We start from the raw sequence: 22,684 nt of genomic DNA, 5'->3' as shown, positions 1-22,684 counted from the left end.
TTAACGTGGGACCCAAACCAGATAAGCTCCTACCGGAAATCGAACCACAGTCTTTTGCCCTGAATATATCTACGGGTGACAGAACAAAAATGGTGAATGATAAAAGAAGTATACTTTTCAATCAATCGAGCGTTCTAAGAATAACTTCCATTCCCTTCCTTAACACTGTTAAAACCGGGAGTGGTAGAAATCAACCATTTCCTATTTCAACATTAATCACAATATAGCAAAACGATAATACATATCAAGAAGAAGTTTTCTAAGATCTATACAGCCTCCCAAGAATACGATTCCGTCGCAACTAACACCAAAAATGGCATAAATCCAGTTCCGATTTTAGTACTGGTCGCGGGGAGAGCCTGTTGACTCAGTGGTTGAGCGCTTACCTCCTGTACGTGCGGCCCCTGGTTGGATCCCCAGTCAAGTAAGTTTGTCGTGGAGAGCATAGTATTCGTGAGTTTTCTCGGGGTACTTCCATTTTCTCCCGCTTTCCCATTCCACCAATTCTTCCATCATCATTCAATTGCTTTAATCATCGTCTCCCTTAGCCTAAAGGACATAATTGATAGACGTTTAACTGAAAAAAGATTAATGCTGGTCTCCATACTGTGAAAACATTCAGGGATAGCGATACATGGTTTGCTGATACGGAGTAAGAGTCCCAAGAAAGGTTTAATCTCATTTTTGCCAACTACTAAACCTGGAAGTGAGGAAGAATTTATATTTTAAACACTGATCGACACTGTGAAAAACAAAAACTGGTAATACATAATGACAACCAATTTGTATATAAACCAAATGAAAGCATTTGGCGAAACAGCCCTTTTGTAGATCTGAGCCACTTCAACGCCATCTGTTGGTACCGGCTGAACTACGTGTTGATGCGTCACCCTCTCTCTAACTGGCGTATCAGGAGTTTTCTAGACCCACTAGTCGTTAGATATATTATTATATTCCCAAAAAACATTAAACAATGAAAAGTTCAAAAATTATTAAACGTGCATACAATCAGTGACGTCTCCTTTATGAAGAAAAAACAATTTAGTCTATCTATAGAAAATCAAAACAGCACTTTCAAGGTGACTATTTTGTAAGAAAGTAAAAACACATATTTTCTCATTATCAAAAAATCACACAAAGTGCCTTTCTAAATTCCAAAACAGTTTTGTGACAATATAAAAACTAGTGTTTTAAGCAAAAGATCATTCTACCTACGTCCGACAATTGTGAGTTAGGTGTATCGAATTCACGTCGCGCAGGAACTGAGAACACGGAAAATTCCAAGATGTGGCTACCAGGACTGGCATCCATTACAGGACGTTTGTGAGTATGCTTTGTGTTATCGAACATTACATGACTTAATTTGAGTGAAGGAAGGACCACAAAACATTAAAGGACACACACGAGAGAACCAAGGACTTCCCCTTGGTGCTTTTCTTTCCACTATATTACTTTGTTATATATTTTTATCCTGTATATATCATTCGTTTTTATATCAATATCTTCTTAGGTGATGGTTCTAATAAACATTACAAAATGGAAGACATTTTCCTTCTAATTGCCCTTTTAATATAACTAGTAGCATAGCGTGACAATTTACGAGCATCTTTAAGCTCTTGAAGCTTTCAGACAACATATTATGGCTCCCCCAGAGGAATCTCTCTCGTGTGGTTCTTAGTGTTTGTGTTCCTCTTTTCACACATATAAGGCACTATTTTTGCTTTGTTAACTCCATTGTGGTCGTTTCATTTCTCACATTCTCTTGTCATGCCCACGACTCGCAGTCAGGCTTCTTTCATTCCCTTAAACACACCTCAAGTTCAAAATTCAAACAATATGGCAGGCATTTCTTCCATCATTCCCGATATATACAGTGCGTCCAAGGAACAAAGCGCGGATTTATTTTTACAAAATTTCTTGAAGATCGCACTGGTCAATAACTGGGATGACTCAAAATGCATAAAGATTTTCGAAAAGTCCCTTTCTGGACCCGCTCAACATTGGTTCTCCACCCAAAATCTGTCTACCCTTCCCTGGTCAACCGTCCAACAAAAATTCCTAAAACAATTTGGCGACGAGCAGGTTCCACGATCTCGCATTCATCGGTATAGGGCTCGAGTTCAACTCCCTAATGAACCACTTTCTCATTACGTTTTCGCAAAGAAATTTCTGGCAGATCAGGCATACACGCAATTAGATTTTCAGGAGTTTCTTTTAGAATGCGTGTCGAGTATGACACCCGAGAACATACGTTGGTTTGGCACTCGCACCATATCTGACTATCCCACATTTATTGATGAGGTTACAACCTTAGAACGCACTCAGCTCATGGCCCAAAAGCGAGAAACCGACTCTTCCTTTTCACGCCAAACTTCAGATGTCCCAACTTCTAGCGCCATTCAAGAACTAACTCATCAAGTTTCACAGTTACAGCTTCATCTCAACACCCTTTCAAATTCTCAACCTACCTCTGTTCATTTCGCTCCTACCCGTTCTCGTTCTCCTAGTCCTCACAATCACAACACCCTCTCTCCTAACCATAAATCCCTTCCCTTTCAACGGTCCCTCTCATCCCATCCGCCGTCCTCCTGTCTCCAACATTCTCATTCCACCAATCCGACCTCTTCTTCTAACTCGTGTACTCATTGCTCCACACACCCATCTCATTGTTGTCAATGTACCGCCTCCTCTCATTGTCAAACTGTCCCTCAGTCTCCCCCAACCCTTAACACTCCACGAAATGATCCCAATAACGGCTCTCGTAAAGGCAAGAACAATAAGCGTTTTAATACTAAGCATTCTTCCCAACCGCAAAACGTCTATACTACACAACAGCCAACCATACCCATTCCCCCATATCCATTCTATCATCCCTTTTTTCAATATCCTACCCCTACCCACCTACCCTCCCTCCCCTCCCCTTCCCCTGTCTCCACAAACTCTCGTACCAATAAACCAAAAAACGCCCAAAATTAGCGCGAGAGCACACCAGTCTCCTCGCGCTTAATTCTTCCTCATCCCCTTCTTCCCCTCCCTCTTCCTCAGAATACCTCCAATTACCGTTGCATTTCAAAGGCAAATTACCTTACGTAAAAGCCCGTTGCATGACCAAGGATGTTTTCTTTTGCCTTGACTCTGGTGCTGAAGTCAGTCTCTTTCCAGCCGACCAGTTGGACCCTTCGGTTCGTACTTTTAAGCTTCACACGGTTCTAAATGGTCTTTCATCATCTCCGGTACATCTTTCCCGTGCTACCATTCTTAACTTGAATTTTAATGGTCATCAATACTCTGTACTTTTTCGTTTGGTTCCTTTCAAAAATTTTCCTGCTATCCTTTCTAGTAAATTTCTTCAAGACCATCAAGCAACCCTTGATTTTGACAAAGGCATCCTATCATTACGTCATCTAGGTCGCATGCCTCCAGCCGACAATGCAATACACAGCGTTAATACAAACACATTTCACTTCTTCAAAAAACATCCCATTCCTCACATTGTTTTTCAAGCACGTAGGAGACTTGTCATACCACCCCGTTCAGCTAAAGCAGTTCCTCTCAAGGTTAACGGTCACTTTCCAAATACATCCTTCCGGCTACATACTCCTATCTTACGAAACTTAAGTAACTGCTATATGACGCATGCTGTTGTCTCCATAGATAACCTTGTTTTGCCACTTGCAAACGTCTCGTCTCGTCCCCAGATTATAAAGGCCAATACTCCCATTGTTATTGGTTCCATATTTTCACCACCTGAACAAAACACTAACGCTTACACCATCAGACAGGTTCATTTTCCCACGGACGAGGACGCTTCACGACACAAAGCACAACGCCTTAAAGAAATCGGTCATCTCATTGACATTAACAAATTTCACTTTTCTCCTGACATGGACGAACATCAAACTGCTCAAATGAAGGCGCTACTTTCTGAATATGCTTTTCTTTTTCAATGGCACGACAATGATTTTACAAAAATACCCACCTTTTCGGCCACGTTAGACTTAGAATCAGACGTTCCATTTCAGTCCCCCCAATTCGTCATTCCACATAGACTTAGACCGCGAGCAAGAGAACTCGTCCTGCGCCTCATTAATCAAGGAGTGTTTGAACAATCAGATTCTCAGTATAGAAATAACATATTATTTGTTTTAAAACCAAATTCCAAAACAGAGCTAAGGGCCGTTTTTGATCTCAGGGGCCTTAACTCCCGTTCAAGAACAATAGCTTCTCCTTTAGAAGATATACAGGACGTTCTAGAGTCTCTTTCTGACTCAGTTTGGTTCAATTCCTTTGATTTACACTCCAGTTTCTATCAATTAGACTTAGATCCCAAGGACAGACCGGCCACTGCGTTCTCCATTAAGGGTCTTTCTCTCCCTTTCAATCACCTTCAGTTGACATCTGTTCCTCAGGGTTTCAAAAATGCCTCCATTTTACTTCAACAAGCTCTTCAAACCATTTATAGGGACATCTTCCCCAACAATATTACATCATTCGTTGACGACATGTATGTCCACGCAGATTCGTTCGATCAGATGATGATTGTGCTTCGTGCCTTCTTTCAGCAAGCCGCCAAACATTCTCTGCTCTTTAACATAAAAAAATCAGTTTTCGGATCAAAAAGAATTAAATGTTTAGGCCATATTATTAACAATCACACTCTACAACCTGACCCTGATAAGATTTCAGCTTTAGCTCAGGCACCCAGACCGGCCAATCTCAAAAGCCTCAAAAGCTGGTTAGCCAGTGCAAATTTTTTCCGACGTTTTTTCAAAAATTTTTCCATCATTCTTGCACCCCTTTATGAGGCTCTGTCAAACAATCCTAAAAAGCTCATCTGGACTCCTGAGCGCATTCAAGCGTTTGAAACAATGCAGAAACTTCTAACCTCACCCCCCGTACTTGCTCTATATTCCACCCGCAATACACACCACATTCTCATGACAGACGCCGCATCAGTAGGCGTCGGGGCGGTGTTATTACAGAAAGATCTCACTACTAACATTGTGCAACCTGTTTGCTATGCTTCTTCTAGACATCCCAAAACCGTTTCCCCCCTTCCAATCTTCCATCAAGAATTATATGCAGTGTACTTTTCTCTCCGGAAATTAGAAAAATATTTGTTAGGCCACCATTTCACCCTAGTTACTGACAATATATCTCTCCTTGCTGTTCGGAAAACAATTGTTCCATCCTCAAAAATTTTGAGATGGTTAAACTACATTAATACATTTGACTTTACAATCAAACATGCAAAAAGTCATCAGAACCCCATAGCTGATTATCTTAGTAGGCATCCTGCTCCTCTTACGCAAGACACGATAGACATGGACAATGAAGTTGTGCCTGATTCTGTACTTCTAACTATTGATAACAACTTGGACCTATCTCGCCTACAGGGTGAAGATAAATTCTTCTCCAAAATTATCGAGACTCTCAACAAACGAGACGAGACAGATCCTTCATTCCAACGTCTCAACAAACAATACGTTATTCAGAAAGGCATACTTTACAAAAAACTGTACCGCGTACCTAACTCTCGATTACTGCTCTGCGTACCCGACAGTCTTAAACCAGCTTTATTCGATGAGTATCATGACTCAATGACTCACATAGGTTTTACCAAGATGTATTGGATGTTGCGATACAAGTATTTCTTTCCGCGCCTAAAATCATGGCTAGCTCAGAAACTTAAATCATGTAAAGGCTGCGCCATCTTTAAACGCAATTACATGCCTAATAACCCCACAATTCAGCGTTTTCCTCAGTCAGGCCTATTTGAAACCTTTTCTTTGGACCTAGCAGGCAAGCTAATACCCAGCGATCCCGAAGGTTTCCAATACTTTTATGCAGCTACGGACCACTGTACTGGATTCACCATTACTCATCCCATAACAACTCCAAACAGCGACAACTTCATCAATTTCATCACAAACCATATCATTCTTCCATATAATACTCCTCGCACAATCTACTTAGATCTTCAGAGTTCACACCGGTCTACAGTATCGTTAAACTTCCTTAAGTCTCTTAACATAACAGTTAAGTACGGCCTACCCTATCAACATCGTTCTCTAGGCACAGTCGAACAAAGATTAGGCTCCCTGCAAACGAGTCTCAAATTTCTGTGCCAAGACAACCAGAAATTTTGGCCTCGCTTCCTTGCGCATGCCACAGCGGCTCTGAATAAATCACCCTTAACTTCCATTGGTCTATCTCCTCATTTTCTCCTCTATGGCGTTCATCCCACTTTACCATTAGACAATTTGCTACATGTTCAACAAGAAACTTTGAATACTAATGATCGCCTACTTGCACTCAAAGAAATGAGGGATCTCGTTGAATTTCGAAAACACCAAGTTTTCACTGATCTGAAGAAGCGCATTGAGAAGGTCAAAAATCCAACACAGTTCTTCCCTGACAGTTTAGTTATGGTCTTAGATACCTCAACAAAACCTAACACTTGTAAGCCATTATCCCGTCTTTATAAGGGACCCTACAAAGTGATTTCGAATGTCTCGGCTGATGAGTATCTTCTAGATATTGATGGGAAGCCAACGGTCATTGCTAAGACCCGTTTGAAACTGTACATCCCACCTACAAACCCAGACCCCGAATTTGAGTATAAGTACAAGCGCTTTCTCAGTACCTCTAAATAGGATCCGACCACACATTACTTCAAAACCCAACTACCAATTACATTTCACGTTATGTTTTGATTATCTACTTTAACGTTCCTAGTGAAACATGATCCCTTTCTGTAGTACCACACTGGCAAAACTTCCGACTTTGTCTCTCGTTATGCCATAATTGCAGATACAGGTAGGCAACACACATTACAGGCAATATTTCTCCCGCGCGGATTTTTTTTTCTTCCGGTAGTTCATTATTATTGCATATGCTTCGTCTCCTGTTTTAGGCAACCCGCTGTACATGCACTATTTCTCCCGTGCAACGACTCCTAGTTACGCTCATAACAAACTCTACGCTTTTCCTTCTCCCCATAAGCAATATACCGGCATCATTCATTATTCACGTCATTTTTCTTTCCTAGACGCGTAAGGAAAGACTTTCCATCTCATTTCCTTCTTGCGTCCTTTTTTGGGAACGGCTGGTCCGACCCCACTTGATATCACTAAGGTCGCTAGGACGAAATGCTTTCTCTCATCCCACACCCATACATTACAGTCAATATATCACAATTATGTGACATTTTTTTCTCTCTCTTCTTTCAGGTTTATTCTCTCCATCCTATTTGTATCAGCTTCAGGCACGTTCATGCCACAAGGCGTACAGTTTGTTAATGGCATTGACTATATTCCCCTTCCCCAAGCGATCCCCTATTCCCAAACCTTTCCTTTAATCTATAACATTTCAACACCTACCTTTCAGTCCATCAATTCAACCATAGAATGCAAAACTAATACTTCCCGGTTGTGTACCCATTTTCAAGATTTTCTATCCTCAATAAATTCTCTGTCTAATGACATTCAAACTTCTACATACTTGGTTAAATTTCTTTCTAACGAAACCCCTTCTTCAAGGACTCCGAGACCCCAAAGAGGTCTTTTTAACTTCATCGGATCAGCATTAAACTTTCTCACAGGAGTTGCTACTGAAGACCAAATACATTCAACTAAAATTAATTCCGAACAACTAAAGACACACGTACAAGAGCTTGAAAACCATGAATCTGTTCTCAGTTCTAAATTTTCTGATATTTCTCATCAGGTTGCAACACTTGCTGAACAAACATCTTCTTCCTTCAAAGATGTGCAAACAACGGTTTCTGCTCTCATTGCCGATGAGACACGCCTACTTGAAGCCATGCGCACGGATCACTCCTCTTTTGTTACTTTCTCTAAAATGTATTTAAAATTTGACAACGCGATCCTCCTTATGCTTCGTCAGTTACTTTACTTAATTAATTTTAACGACATCTTTGACCAATGTAAAGAAAACCGGTTATCTCCTCAAATCATACCAGTTCATCAGTTACATTCTGACTTACATGATTTTAATCTCAAATTGGTTTCAAAAAATTTACGCGTCAATCCCGTTTTGACAGCACCGATCATTTACACCCTACCCCTTACCACTTGCTATTTCTTTCCCGATCATATCATTTTACACGTAAAACTCCCTGCTATTCCCCTCCATACGCTACCACGTTTATTTAAATTAGTTCCCTATCCGGTTGCGTCAGCTCAACAAAATTGCTATTTACAGCTTCCTTCCAATTTTGTTGTCTTCATGGATAAGCAAGCTATCCCTTTTTCTCCGGCTGATCTTACATCTTGTTCCTTCTCATCTAAACATTTCTTGTGCAAAATCCCTACTATTTATAATCAAACAATAGCTTCTTGTTTACACACTTTGAAATATCAACATATATCGGGCTTACTAAAAAACGCCTGTTCTTACAGTTGCACCCTCACACAACAGTTTACCATCACCCAAGTATACGATCATCAATTTATTTTAACCCGACCACCCAACAACCTTCATTATCTTTTCCTTAATGGCACTGCCACGCCATTATACATTAATAATTCTTTAAATCTCCGTGTTACTTTACCCTGTGACACAAGCCTCCATTCAGGAACTATCGAACTCATACCCCGCTCTCATTTCTGTCTTCCGACCACAATCATTCCTGTCCATTTAGTCCTTCATCATATCCATATCATTGATTCCGATTTACTCCTCTTACCCGCCGATAGGATTCTCCCTTATAACTCCCTTCAAAATCTTCCCCTTAATTTTAGCCACCGCATAACACCAATCACAGCTACCAATTCTTCCTATAAACCGCCAACTTGGCTTTCCTGGCTTCCCACGGACGACTATCCCACCATCTCCATCTCCTTCTCTCTCATCCTGTTTTCCCTCTCTATGATGAATACCCTCTTCATCTATATTTTACATCGTCGTACACACCAGTTACCTTCAACACCTACCACAACTCAGCCACCCGAACTAATTCCCCTTAACTCACGTTAACTCTCCTTCCGCATCTCTTCCTCAAAAAAAAAGGGACAATCTAATTACTAAATCAAACAATTTTTTGGTACTTACCTCGTACCCTGTCCTCCGCCATTTTCATTCCTCGTTCAACATATCTTAACAAATCCTCTCATTATGATGATAATAAAACAAACCCACCACCACACATTCGCGGACGGTACAAATTAATTGCCATTGCTACTCGCGTCTCCATTTTTTTTTCTTAACACCCGTATACAAGCTCCTTTTGCTCACGACTGGCAACCTCATGCAGTTTCTCCCGAATCATTTGTCTTCCAGGTCAACTTACGGTACCTTGGCCAGGAATAAACTACGTCTCACTAATATATATATATATATTTTCCTTCTGTCCTACTTAATGGCAAATTCACTCTTCATTTCTATCCTTCTTCTACTATAACGGAATCTTTCGCTATCCACGACCATACTTCCGTACACAGCACACACAGTAATAGTAAACATGATCATAACAAAAAAAAATTACAAAAAATAAAATAAATAAATCAATAAATAAATAAAAATAAAATAAGGGGCTCGTCTCTTACAATTTTTTTTTCTCTCTTTTCTTTTAGCATCCTCTTCTTTCTGGTTATACCCGGTGTTGCAGCTGGCGACTTTATTCCCATATCTTTATACATTGCAATCCCCCTCATCTTTCTCTTCTTTATCATTGGTGGCTTCTTTTACATCAAGTTTTTTTTAACTCATAAATTTCGTCGCTCCTTTACCCACCCAACGCCTACCCGCCACACTTACACCGTATCTTACGCAGCTCCCGCTGCTCCGAACCCAATCTATCTTCCTCTTTTTCATACCAATAACGTCACACACCCCGGAATCTCCGTATCTCCCTAAAGATTGATCAGGTGCCTTCTTCATTACAGTTCGCCATTATACATATTTTTACGTTATCCCTTTTGTTCCTTGTACGTTACTTTTGCAATAGCATTACACTTCTTCCTAATTATCTCTTCTCCCTCTTTTCTTTCTTTTAGTCCTTTTTTTTTAAAAAAAAAACAAAAAAAAAGTTTTCACAATGGTCTTTAACAAGTAATTCAGTGCCTCCTGTCATGTAATTTCTTTTCCGCACCCGGCCTATTTTCACAAACGCACCTGGGCTACCCATCATCTTGCTACCCGTTTCCATGGATGATGCCTACCAGTCGCAGTTTTTTTTTTCTGGATGATGGACCTCACGACTTCCAGACCACAAGATGCTGTCCATTTTTGGCTCAAGGACCAAGCCTTCCAGATAGCAGACTTCCAGGAGATAGTCCTGACTCTCGACGTGCTGCACCACCACGATCAGGATTTCCCGAGTTCCAGCCTTCCCGGATACACCATTGGGATCACGCTCGACATCTACACGGACCCAGCAGTTTTAGTGATTTTTTTTTCTTTTCGTGTGTGTGTTTACTAGTGCCTCCTTCTTCTAGTGTTTTTTTTCTCTCTTTCTTTTGTGCACCAGCCCCATGGTTATAAAGGTCTTAAACAATGAAACATTTTAAGGGATTCTATGTCACTGGTTCTCATGAACAGTTGACCATTGTACTTTATTAAAAGGGGGATTATTATATTCCCAAAAAACATTAAACAATGAAAAGTTCAAAAATTATTAAACGTGCATACAATCAGTGACGTCTCCTTTATGAAGAAAAAACAATTTAGTCTATCTATAGAAAATCAAAACAGCACTTTCAAGGTGACTATTTTGGAAGAAAGTAAAAACACATATTTTCTCATTATCAAAAAATCACACAAAGTGCCTTTCTAAATTCCAAAACAGTTTTGTGGCAATATAAAAACTAGTGTTTTAAGCAAAAGATCATTCTACCTACGTCCGACAATTGTGAGTTAGGTGTATCGAATTCACGTCGCGCAGGAACTGAGAACACGGAAAATTCCAAGATGTGGCTACCAGGACTGGCATCCATTACAGGACGTTTGTGAGTATGCTTTGTGTTATCGAACATTACATGACTTAATTTGAGTGAAGGAAGGACCACAAAACATTAAAGGACACACACGAGAGAACCAAGGACTTCCCCTTGGTGCTTTTCTTTCCACTATATTACTTTGTTATATATTTTTATCCTGTATATATCATTCGTTTTTATATCAATATCTTCTTAGGTGATGGTTCTAATAAATATTACAAAATGGAAGACATTTTCCTTCTAATTGCCCTTTTAATATAACTAGTAGCATAGCGTGACAATTTACGAGCATCTTTAAGCTCTTGAAGCTTTCAGACAACATATTAATATTCACGTGAGTCCACAGTTTGCCTCACGACGCTAGGTGGACGAAAATTGAGAAGCATCGGCCTGGTATCGAATCCAGAACCACGCAGACGGGAGTCCAACGTTCTAATCACTAGATTATATATATATATATATATATATATATATATATATATATATATATATATATATATATGTAAAATATGGGGAGCACCAATAACTGCCAGTACATTTCAATTAAATTTGAGTTTTTTTTTAATGCCTTTAGGCATCTGTGATGTGAATCAGGAATTCCTTTGAAAATACTGTCTGCTCCCGATGAATTCGTTTCCTTCAACCTAACATTTTTATGTATTCACTCAATTTTTAAATACGCATCATTAAGTATGAAAAATCTTCTTTCTTTTCTTGCGGTCCGCATTATTGTAGACCATACTTGCCAACCATACGATAATTTATCGTGGTATACGATACTTTAAGCCTTAATGCTTGATTCAATAGTGCTCTTAGAATACGATAATGTGCAGTCGCCCCTTGTCGGTCTGAGAGCTCAGATGATGTGTTAATAATTGACGTGTTTGGGGATGTCAGATCCGACAAGTTGCGCCCAGGATTTTGTAAATATAGAACTTAACAAAACATGAGGTACGGGATCTAACCTGGGTTGCATTTAAATGAAATCCAACACGTACAAAAGAAACAGACTGTGATGTTAAAAGGGGGTGAAAAGGGGCAAGAAGGGAGTAACTTTCGGGATAGGTTAATCTACTCGCACTTACTTGCAGGTCTGATCGTTGTCCTCTCCACGATTCCTCCAATGGGCCGACGTCCGTCCATCCCTCTGTTTGGCTGGCTGGTCGTTCCAGTAACCAAGGTTAAGAGTTGGCGAAACCCGGACTAAGTAACCAACTTCACGAAGTCCGCAACTTTAGATAAACTTAAAACTTCTTCTTAAAAAGCAATACATCGTCGTTGAATCAAAGGTGCTCTCTAAGACAGAGCAAGGCTATTAATCGTAAATTTCAAATGAAGCTAGCAGTCTACATTCTAACTCGTCTCTCGCTCCATGTCGACTGTCCCTTCCGATAGTCTCTCAATCCATTTTGTCTGGAGTTCTTTCCGGGTTCATATCCTCGGTTATTCACTCTGATTTGCGTTTCGATGGAAAAAGTGCATGCTAGTAGATTAACCAAGGTAAGGTGATGATAGGAATGCGGACGGGGAAGCAATCTGTTATTTTATTAATTGAAAAATTACAACGTAAGAAATGAATGACAGACAGCAAAGGCAAATGAACTTAGAAAAACAAGTCGATAGGTGATTTAATTTGAAACGAATGATGATGCTTTTGACTGAGATGTTCTTTTAAAATAAAATGTCCCATTGTTCAAAATAAGAAACTTTTCCATATGTCCAAATACACATATCTTCACATCCCCCCCCCTGAAATCAAAGTCCCGAATGAAAACATTTCGGAGACAAACAAAAAAAATCACTTTTTAGAATTTCTGTTTAAAAAAAAAAAACTTAAGCATCTTTGTAGTTTCATTCAATGTTCATGATAAAAACACAGCAGTAAATATAGTCTGGAAAGAATCATATGATAAGAAATGATGAGTACAGCAGAAATGTTCACACACTAACACAGTTGACAGCAGAACAGTCAATGCCAAATGACGTAAGCACAGCAACGTCGATGTTGTAAACACAGCATCACTAAGCATAAAATGTAGAACTGGAAATCACAGGTACAATGTCCTTACACATCACATAACTGGAAAGTTCATTCAGTACAAGTAGATTATAGGAGTAGGGTAGACAGGTATGTAATAGTAACATCACAAGATTTAGGGGATACAGTCAATGACTGTCCAAAACACGTAATATATGAGAATAGGGACAATAATTGGATAAAATGATGGAATGAATAAAAATCGACGAAAAATCAGGGGGGAAAAAGCAAAAGTAATAACTAAACCATAATCCATACGTATATATCTATATATATATAGTAAATAAAAACTCCAATTCCAATAAAATTGTAACTCTATAATCAAAATAATCATTACGCGGTAGAAGAAAAATTAATCTAGCTACCCATAGAAAGAACAGATAAAACAACACAAAAGAATGTTGATTTCAGGTTTTAGAAAAACGAATTGTGGAGAATTTAGTTCCACAATGACCGACGTGTTGGCAGAGTTATAGCCCTCTGCACTGGCTATTAAAAACCTCAAAAGAAATCAACATGACAGACTATCACCAAACATATTCCTAAATCCCTAACTAATTATGCGCTAAAAGAAAAGAAACTTCTTTCTTCTTATATGAAAGTAAAAGTACGTATACCCACAGGAAAATGTGGAATCAAGTCAAATCTTCAAATATACAAAAGTATATATCAAATAAGTACAAATCTTCGTCATACATAAATCCCAAGTCATCTTCATGATGAAATACGCAAGTTTACTATATACACTGCAGACGATGAAAAATTGATCATTCCAAAAGATCACTAAAATCACACAAGAGGTTATAACAGTGTATATTCCTTTGAAAAGAATACATTGACTGAGTATATTCCCAATAACTAATAACAAATCGTAGGATCGAGCCAAAAATCCAGGGAAAGAAAAACTGCATTCTTCTTTACATCCACATTTATATCATAAAATGCATCTTGAAAAATGCAAAAAACGTAAGAATTCCTTCTTCATCACTATCATAACATAGATAGCAAACACATATCAATTCATAGTTGCGTCTATCTCCCTAGTTTTCTTCTGCTAAACATAATGTATCAATAAGATGTTGATTTGGCGCCTAGATACTAATTTATTCAGTTCATAAGCTGTTGATAAGATGACCAAGAAAAAGAACGTGTTCTACAAAGTTAACCAACAGTTCTAAGTAACTGAAAAAACAATGATGTCTATATGAGTACTCCTTTTTCTCCTTATCTTCGTTGTAATTGTTATTGCCGGCAAGACTTAGAAATACAAACAAACCAAAACAAATTCCATAATGACATGGCCAGTGTCAAAACAAAATTCGTCACCAACTTCACAGATGTTCCTAATCCATCAAATCTTCCTTTGAGAACCGTCTTTTTTTCCTTCTTTTTTTTAAAAAAAAAAACTTCATTGCAGAGAAACAGCTTCCACTTCTTTTCCTTCTTCCAAGGGAAAATACACAGGTAAAAGACGCTGATAGAGATCCCAATTCTCCTTGTCGAAAATACACAATACAATACGGTCTACGTTGTCCACATGATCCTCTAAAAATTTTCGTGTACTCAACAATGCAATTCTCGCAGCAGGTTCCTTAGGGAAATGAAATGCACCAGCAGCGATGCAAGGAAAAGCCACAGTTGAAAACTGATTTTTCAACACAAAATCAAAACAATTGTTATAACAATTCTCCAGAGTCTTCTTGTTCGCATCTCTGGGACCACACGTCAATAATACATGATCAGCGGGGAGATTATAGCCTGGAGCAATCTTCACTTGTCCTGGTTTTAAAGAACGTATTTTCTCACAATCTTTACGAAATTCTTCTCCTGCAGCTTCTTGGATACTTCTATCTGCTCCTCCTAATGGAATAAGTAATTCATTCGTAGGGTTAACAACGGCGTCAGCTTTAATCATAGCGATATCTCCTCGAAAAACACTGATTTTCTTGTTGATTGCAGAATTGGCACCAAACTTCGGTTTCAAACTGGAACAATTCTTCCCTATTTCAGCCCAAGTGGGTAATTGGTTGGCAATCACAACTTCACGAAGATTCACAGATGGAATATCTTCTTCTTTTTCTATCATGTTTACCGCAGGGTTAAAAATAATTTCATAGTGTTCTTCTTTTTCTTTCTCTCTCTTATTTCTTCCTTCCTGTTCTTCGGCACAGCAGGCATTCGCAGTAGCATCCTCGACATCGTCTTGTATATCCAAGTCAACATCATCTTCTTCTTCCTCTCCCTCGTTTTCCTTCTCCTGTCTCTCGTAGTACTTCTTCAATCTTTGTACTGCAATCGAATCAACCTTGAATCTTCCTCGTGCAGTCTTGAACTTAACAAAATAGGAATTTGGGTGGTCAATATCTTGAATTATTCCTGGACCAAAATAACGTCCACTGAAAGCTCTGGTGGATCCTTTCTTCATGGTGCTGTCCAAAATCCATACCTTGTCTCCGACTTTGAAATTGGGTTTCGAATGACGTTTGTCATAAAATTTCGTTGCCGTCTTATGTCTCTGGAACCATTTATCATGGGCTTTGTCTCGTATTTCTCCAAGTTGCTGTAAACGTTCAGCATTGTCCTGAAATTGACAAGGGGTGTCCAAAATTGCTTCGTGTAGCATTCTACATCTAAATCCATGCAAAAGTTCAAAGGGGCTGTATCCAGATGATAAGTTAACAGTTAAATTGTGGGCTAACACAATAGATGGCAGCAGTTCGACCCATTTTCCTTGATCTTTATTACACAACGCAGATTTCAGTCTCTGTTCAATGTTTCGGATAGCTATCTCAGCAGTCCCGTTAGCGTAATGAGCTTGAACATTTACAAATCGAATCTTAGCTCCAATCATTGCACACAACTCCTTGAATAGGTTACTTGTAAAACATGGACCTTTGTCTGTGACTAATTCTTTGAAAATACCGTATTTCAAAATTACATTTTCATAAAGAAAACTACTTACAGAAGACGCTGTTATATCTGCTAATGAACCACAGATAGTATACCGAGTAGCTGCATCGACTACGACAATCAAATACTTATGTCTCAAAATATTACTCGAGGAGTACACCCCTCCAATGTCTACGAAAATGCGATAGAAGGGCGGCACTTGAGGATACGTTTGCAATGTACCATAAGCAGAACCAGGTTTATTTTTGCTGGACTGGCAAATTAAACATTCTTTGCATTTCTGATAGATATATTGTTTCATATTAGGGAAATACACAGATTTCACTAAAAGATCATATGTTTTGGAAAAACCTCCGTGACTTGAACCAATGGCAGAAGTATGAGCCGCATCAAAAACTTTATAGCGTAATGAAACAGGTACAGCAACTAAAAATTTCATACCACTAGATGTTTTTTGTTTTCTATACAAGATTCCTTCTTTAACCGTGAAATAAAATGCCTGTCTTTCAATTTTGGGATTTTTCTTTTCCTTGTTTTCTAACCAATCAAAAATATCCTTATAAAACGGGTCCTTCATTTGTTCATCTCTGAGAGAAGGCTCGTCACTTAGCATATTGTTACACTCTGTAACAGTGGAAGAAAATACTCGAGGGTCTTCCTCATTTTGTTGCTCATCAGAAATGTCCCTGGGGGCACGAGAAAAACGTGAAAGTGCATCGGCTTCTATGTTAGATACCCCAGATATGTGTGTCACAGTAAAGTTATACTGTTCAATAAAACTAAGCCACCTAGCAAATTTGCCTACATTTTTCGTCTGCTTCAAAAACAAAAGACTCTTACAATCGGTTTTCAAAAAAAAGTGACGTCCTAGTAAAAAATAACGAAAGGATCTAAAGGCATATATGATACTCAAAAGTTCAAGTTCATAAGGGTGTCTAGACTTCTCGCTTTTATTTAAGCTACGGCTACAATAAGCAATGGGTGCTAACTCTGGGTCATCTGGAGAGGATATAGGTTGTTTGAGCACGGCAGCCAGACCGCGAGTTGATGCATCACAGAACAAGTATACAGGGTGTTTCGGATTATAATGCATCAAATATGGCGATTTTATGATAAGATCTTTAATTTTCTCAAAAGCATCTTGTTGTTTTTGTGTCCACTTAAACGGTACATCCTTTCTGAGAAGTGAATTCAAAGGCTCCACAATTTCAGAAAAATTAGGTAAGAATCGTCTTACAAAGCTAGCTAATCCTAGAAAACTTTTCACATGTTTTTTCGTCTTCGGACGTTCATAATTACTAATGGAGTCAGTTATTTTCTTGGAAATTCGCAAGCCATCGTACGAAATATCGTGTCCCAAAACTGTTAATGAAAAATAAGCCAATTTCGTTTTTTCTGGTGCAAGTTTAAGACCACGTTCTCTAATTCGTTGAAATAACTTCTTGGTGAGGTTGATAACATCCTCAAAAGTATTCCCACCCCAGAAAAAATCATCAAGGTACCCGAAAATTTGTTCAGATTCTAATCCTTCCAATGTCATTTTCACTAATCTGTTTAAACCAGCGGAACTAATGATAAGGCCCTGAGGAAGTGCTGTAAAACAAAAAGAACCCGCTCCTGGGATTGAAAAGGCAGTGACGTGTTGGTATTCTTCCGCGATTTTCACTTGAAAAAAACCACTGAGCAAGTCCGAGCAGCACAGGTAGCGACACTTACTAAGACGCGAAAGAATGTCCTCTATCGAAGGTACAGGAAAACTGTCTGGTGCAATGTGTAAATTGATCGCTCTACAATCCAAACAAAATCTATAAGATCCAGACTTCTTTTTCACGAGAAGAATAGGCGAGTTATAACTCGAGATGCACCTCCTAATAACCTTTTGTTTAAGCAAAGTATCTATCTGTTTTTTAACTTCTTCTCTTAAGTGGAAGGGGATAGGAAACTGATTTGTGTGAACTGGGACGTTATCTAGCATTTTAATTTCATGTACGTAGCCCTTGGCCACTCCAAAATCATCCTCTGACCAAGAAAAACAATCCTTATACTCCTCTATAACAGAATAAAACATTTGCTTCTGATCGTCCGAAAGTTGAGGGTTAATGTCCACACGCTTGACATCAAAACCAGCAGGAAAGTTATCGTTGTCTTGTTTACTGGCTAAACCATGATTTTGAACACTATCTGTATCATTTGGGTAATGTGCACCCGGCCTAATATCAATAGCTTCACCTAAATGAAGATTTTTCTCTAAACACAACTTTTTGTTGGTTGGGTTGACTACTCTAATGACAGGATTAACAGGATCCACTCTAGATTCATTAACAAAAATTTCGGCTTTAGAACAGATTTTCTCATTGGGTTGCAAAACATTTTTAAGTCCCACTAAATCATTAATTTTTCTAACAGGTACTGAAACACTGGAATTTGGTGGCAAAGTAACAGATTTCGCCGTTATGAAATACGCTTGCATAAGGTTCGCTGTTTGTTCAGAAACTGTGCCTATAGCATGACTTTCAGGTAAAGCGTGATCAGTAGGCTTCCCAAACCTAACTATGTGAACTACGTGAATATCCTGGTTAATAGTGACATGTTGAGGAAGTAACCAATCATTTCCCAACAAAACAGAAGATGCAAATTTGTCAACAACTCTAAAAGTATGCGTAAATGAATAGCCGTCAATTTTGAACTTCAGCACAGCTAACGTGTTAGTTTCAAGTCCTTTACCCGAGATGCCACGGATGATAGTACGTCTTTTAACAAGTCTAGTGTTCGGAGGAAGGAGCTCTCTAGTACAAATTGAAATTTGACTCCCAGAATCCAACAACGCTTTATACTCTTTGTTGCCAATACTAATTTTGATACAAGGCAGAATCCTATCCCTAACAATAGGCGTAGTAATCGTGTGGGTCTTAAAAACAGGTCTTTCACTATTCCCTGAACTATTTCCACTATGTAAAACATTACAATTATTACTTCTCCTGACTTGCGCCATGTTGCACTCTAATGCTTTGGCCGGACAGTGTATTTTATTATTCGCGGGAGACGTACTATGATTCTGTTTGCACTTGTTCTGTTCGTTCTTAACCATAACAGAGGTATTCGTCGCAGAGCCCATTCTATCATGCATATTATTATTATTCTCGGCACTTTTACATTCAGAGGAACAAAAAGAAAAAAAGAGAGTTACATTTCTGTTGATGAGACGGAATAGAATCTACAGACTGTTGATCACCGCATTCTTTCCCAGCGGATGAGATATGATAATGCAAACGTGCAAGCATTTCTTTTTTTTTCCCGTTGTTCTTCGAGAGGAAATGAAACATGAGAATTATCGCGCAATGAAACATCAGCTATCTTAGCGATAAATTCCGGTGTACTAAACTGCAAGATTTGTTCTTTCGAATTAGATTTAATGAGCGTCTTGTAATTTACTATTAACTCAGCTGACTGTTCTTGTAATAAAAACTCACATAGCGCATCAACAGATGGAAACGATTTGTTGCATGTAAGCTTAAAATACTGAGGCAATAACCCTTCAATAAGGAAATTAATTTGTTGTTGAATAGGCATGGCTTTATCAAAACTAAGTATGAGATCTAGCTTCTCATAAATATATGTCATAATAGGTTCTCCTTCTTTTTGATCTCTAGAACGAATAGTGTTTTCCGTCACCTGCTTAACCACAAAACCACCAAATAATGTGATCATTCGTCTCTTTATGTCTACATACGACAAGTTCACAAATTCGTCTGTCCTAGTTAAAGCTAGAAACCACGCTAAGGCTCCGTCCCTTAACAGATATGGAAGCAAATGACGCTTCTTTACTGCATTGAACTCATAAATGACGCAGTAAGATTCGAAATACTCAAAAAAACGAATGACGTCTTCCCCATACTTGCCGTGAAAAAATGTGGGGCGCACAATAGAATCTAGAGACGTAAGACGAGCTTGTGCCAGAATGCTAGTATTCACCATTTTCTCTAAATATATCTAAATAATGTAACTAAAAAGCCCATAAAACAAAATAACACAACAAATTGAGAGGGTGGAGGGAGGGTGGTAAACCAAATAGAATTTCATCAAATTCTAACGGTGGGCGGCAAACAAATTAATGCAAAGTGAATCGAGGGTCGCAGACATGTGTGCATTCACACAAGTTAAAACCACATCTCCGCCATTTGCAGTCGCCCCTTGTCGGTCTGAGAGCTCAGATGATGTGTTAATAATTGACGTGTTTGGGGATGTCAGATCCGACAAGTTGCGCCCAGGATTTTGTAAATATAGAACTTAACAAAACATGAGGTACGGGATCTAACCTGGGTTGCATTTAAATGAAATCCAACACGTACAAAAGAAACAGACTGTGATGTTAAAAGGGGGTGAAAAGGGGCAAGAAGGGAGTAACTTTCGGGATAGGTTAATCTACTCGCACTTACTTGCAGGTCTGATCGTTGTCCTCTCCACGATTCCTCCAATGGGCCGACGTCCGTCCATCCCTCTGTTTGGCTGGCTGGTCGTTCCAGTAACCAAGGTTAAGAGTTGGCGAAACCCGGACTAAGTAACCAACTTCACGAAGTCCGCAACTTTAGATAAACTTAAAACTTCTTCTTAAAAAGCAATACATCGTCGTTGAATCAAAGGTGCTCTCTAAGACAGAGCAAGGCTATTAATCGTAAATTTCAAATGAAGCTAGCAGTCTACATTCTAACTCGTCTCTCGCTCCATGTCGACTGTCCCTTCTGATAGTCTCTCAATCCATTTTGTCTGGAGTTCTTTCCGGGTTCATATCCTCGGTTATTCACTCTGATTTGCGTTTCGATGGAAAAAGTGCATGCTCGTAGATTAACCAAGGTAAGGTGATGATAGGAATGCGGACGGGGAAGCAATCTGTTATTTTATTAATTGAAAAATTACAACGTAAGAAATGAATGACAGACAGCAAAGGCAAATGAACTTAGAAAAACAAGTCGATAGGTGATTTAATTTGAAACGAATGATGATGCTTTTGACTGAGATGTTCTTTTAAAATAAAATGTCCCATTGTTCAAAATAAGAAACTTTTCCATATGTCCAAATACACATATCTTCACAATAATGTGGTAATTTTAGATCGCAAACTATTTTTTTTCTTTCCATTTTTGAATGTGCAAATAAATTATCACGTGCATAACGAATATACGATTTCTTTTTGTAATATACAGTAATTTTAAAAACGAAAATCGATAATTTTGTTCTCTAAGGCTTACACGTGTGTTGATGACTGGTCCACTTGAGATATTGAGTTTGACATGCCTGGACTACTTATTGATATTCTTGCTTGCCCATCACAATCAAAGGTATCTACTTTCTGAACACATGAGTTCACATGGACATGAGTTCGGAAATCACGCTCAATAGATCTCACGCTCAGTGAGCTCATATCATAATGTGTGCGTCATGTTGGACTACTGATTTGAGCGTTTGGTTGAGCAAGCGTGATATCGAAATGGTGAGAGCGTGGAGTTGAGTGAACGTGGTGTTGGTAGGGGTAAAAGTGCAGAAGAACGCGGGGGGGACGTGGTCCCCCCACTTCCGGGAAATATATGTGGCGTCCCCCGCTTTCTAAAAAAATTACAATGGAGAAAGATAGGCACGGGGGACGGTGTGACGTCAAGCGTCCCCCTACCTTTCCAGATCCACTTTTACCCCTGGGTGTTGTAATGATGATGTCAGTATACCACATCAAAAAGATATCTGAAAATACTAAATCAAAAAAACACACCACGAAAATGAAGAATATAGTTTATAAGGAAATTTTGCAAGTTGATTTTTGAAAGTGGTATTTTTTTTTAGTTTATAAAATTTTACTTTTTACCATTTAATTTATAGTCATTTTGTACATATGTATCGCGACGCCTAGCGACTAGGCGTGGCAGGTATTTTATGAATGAATATACAGTATTATACCTACTTGGTGAATTGTTTACAAAGATGTATTGAAATGACTATCCGTAGTTTATTTATACTAGTTTCGCTGATACAGTAAGATAGATAATATACAGTAATAGAAAATATACCTGATTCATCCATTTATGTTTCTTTGCAGTGCTCGTGACAATCATACTCATTTGCCTGACAATGCTGCCACTTTTAATGGTGATAATGGGTAAGTGGATAATCATCACGATTATTTAATATATCAGGTAGTCTATAAAGTATTGAGCCTTTTGCGCACGAGATGGTGTTAGTGTCCCAAATCTCAGCATATGTGAGTCGCAGCGGATCAATCCTAATGTACTTTGATACATAACAGTTGAAGCTAGTACATATGCAAAAACTATTGGAATTCTCGTAATCAGCATAAAGTATTGGCCCGTGAACATGAATGAACTTCCACAGAACTGTAGTATATTTTACAATTTTAGTTTGATGAGGGCGCAAACGCTGCTAAAGCCAGTGAAGAAATTTATGCTATTTAAGGAGATGTTATCAAAAGCAACGGCCGAAAGGTGATCCAGTCCCTTTCGTCCTAGATATTTGATTTCCCTCGCAGAGAGTAACCAATCACAGCAAAAATGATATTCTGCCAAAGTTGAACAAGATTGGCATGTAAGCAGTCATGAGATCGCCAATGACCTAAAGATCCATCACCAAGTAGTTTTAATATATTTGAAGAAAGATGACTACAAAACCGAGGTCGACGTTTTGTTGCCACATGATCTGACTCAAAAACATTTACTCAACAGAATTTCTTTCAGCGAATCCGTATTGGAACATAAAGAACTCGAGCCATTTC

The 22,684-nt window shown here is 38.7% G+C and overlaps 1 protein-coding gene and 1 long non-coding RNA gene across 2 annotated transcripts in view; one reads left to right on the top strand and one right to left on the bottom strand.

Annotated features, from left to right (window-relative positions):
• Positions 1-11,169, bottom strand: part of LOC145680997 (uncharacterized) — a 597,524-nt gene extending 586,355 nt beyond the window's left edge. Inside the window, exon 1 of the long non-coding RNA XR_014130707.1 lies at positions 9,076-11,169. This is a non-coding gene — a long non-coding RNA (uncharacterized LOC145680997). The remainder of the gene's footprint in view (positions 1-9,075) is intronic.
• The window catches only part of LOC145680996 (uncharacterized), a 1,339,336-nt gene that overhangs the window by 1,283,510 nt on the left and 33,142 nt on the right, over positions 1-22,684 (top strand). The window contains exon 9 of the mRNA XM_081752259.1: positions 21,995-22,054. Within this exon, the coding sequence (XP_081608385.1) occupies positions 21,995-22,054 (60 nt within the window). The remainder of the gene's footprint in view (positions 1-21,994; positions 22,055-22,684) is intronic.

The sequence above is a fragment of the Thermobia domestica genome, chromosome 3 (assembly GCF_964235325.1).
Source record: "Thermobia domestica chromosome 3, izTheDome1.hap1.1, whole genome shotgun sequence".
Classification (NCBI taxonomy): Eukaryota; Metazoa; Arthropoda; class Insecta; order Zygentoma; family Lepismatidae; genus Thermobia; species Thermobia domestica.
This window is presented reverse-complemented; position numbering and strand designations above follow the sequence as displayed.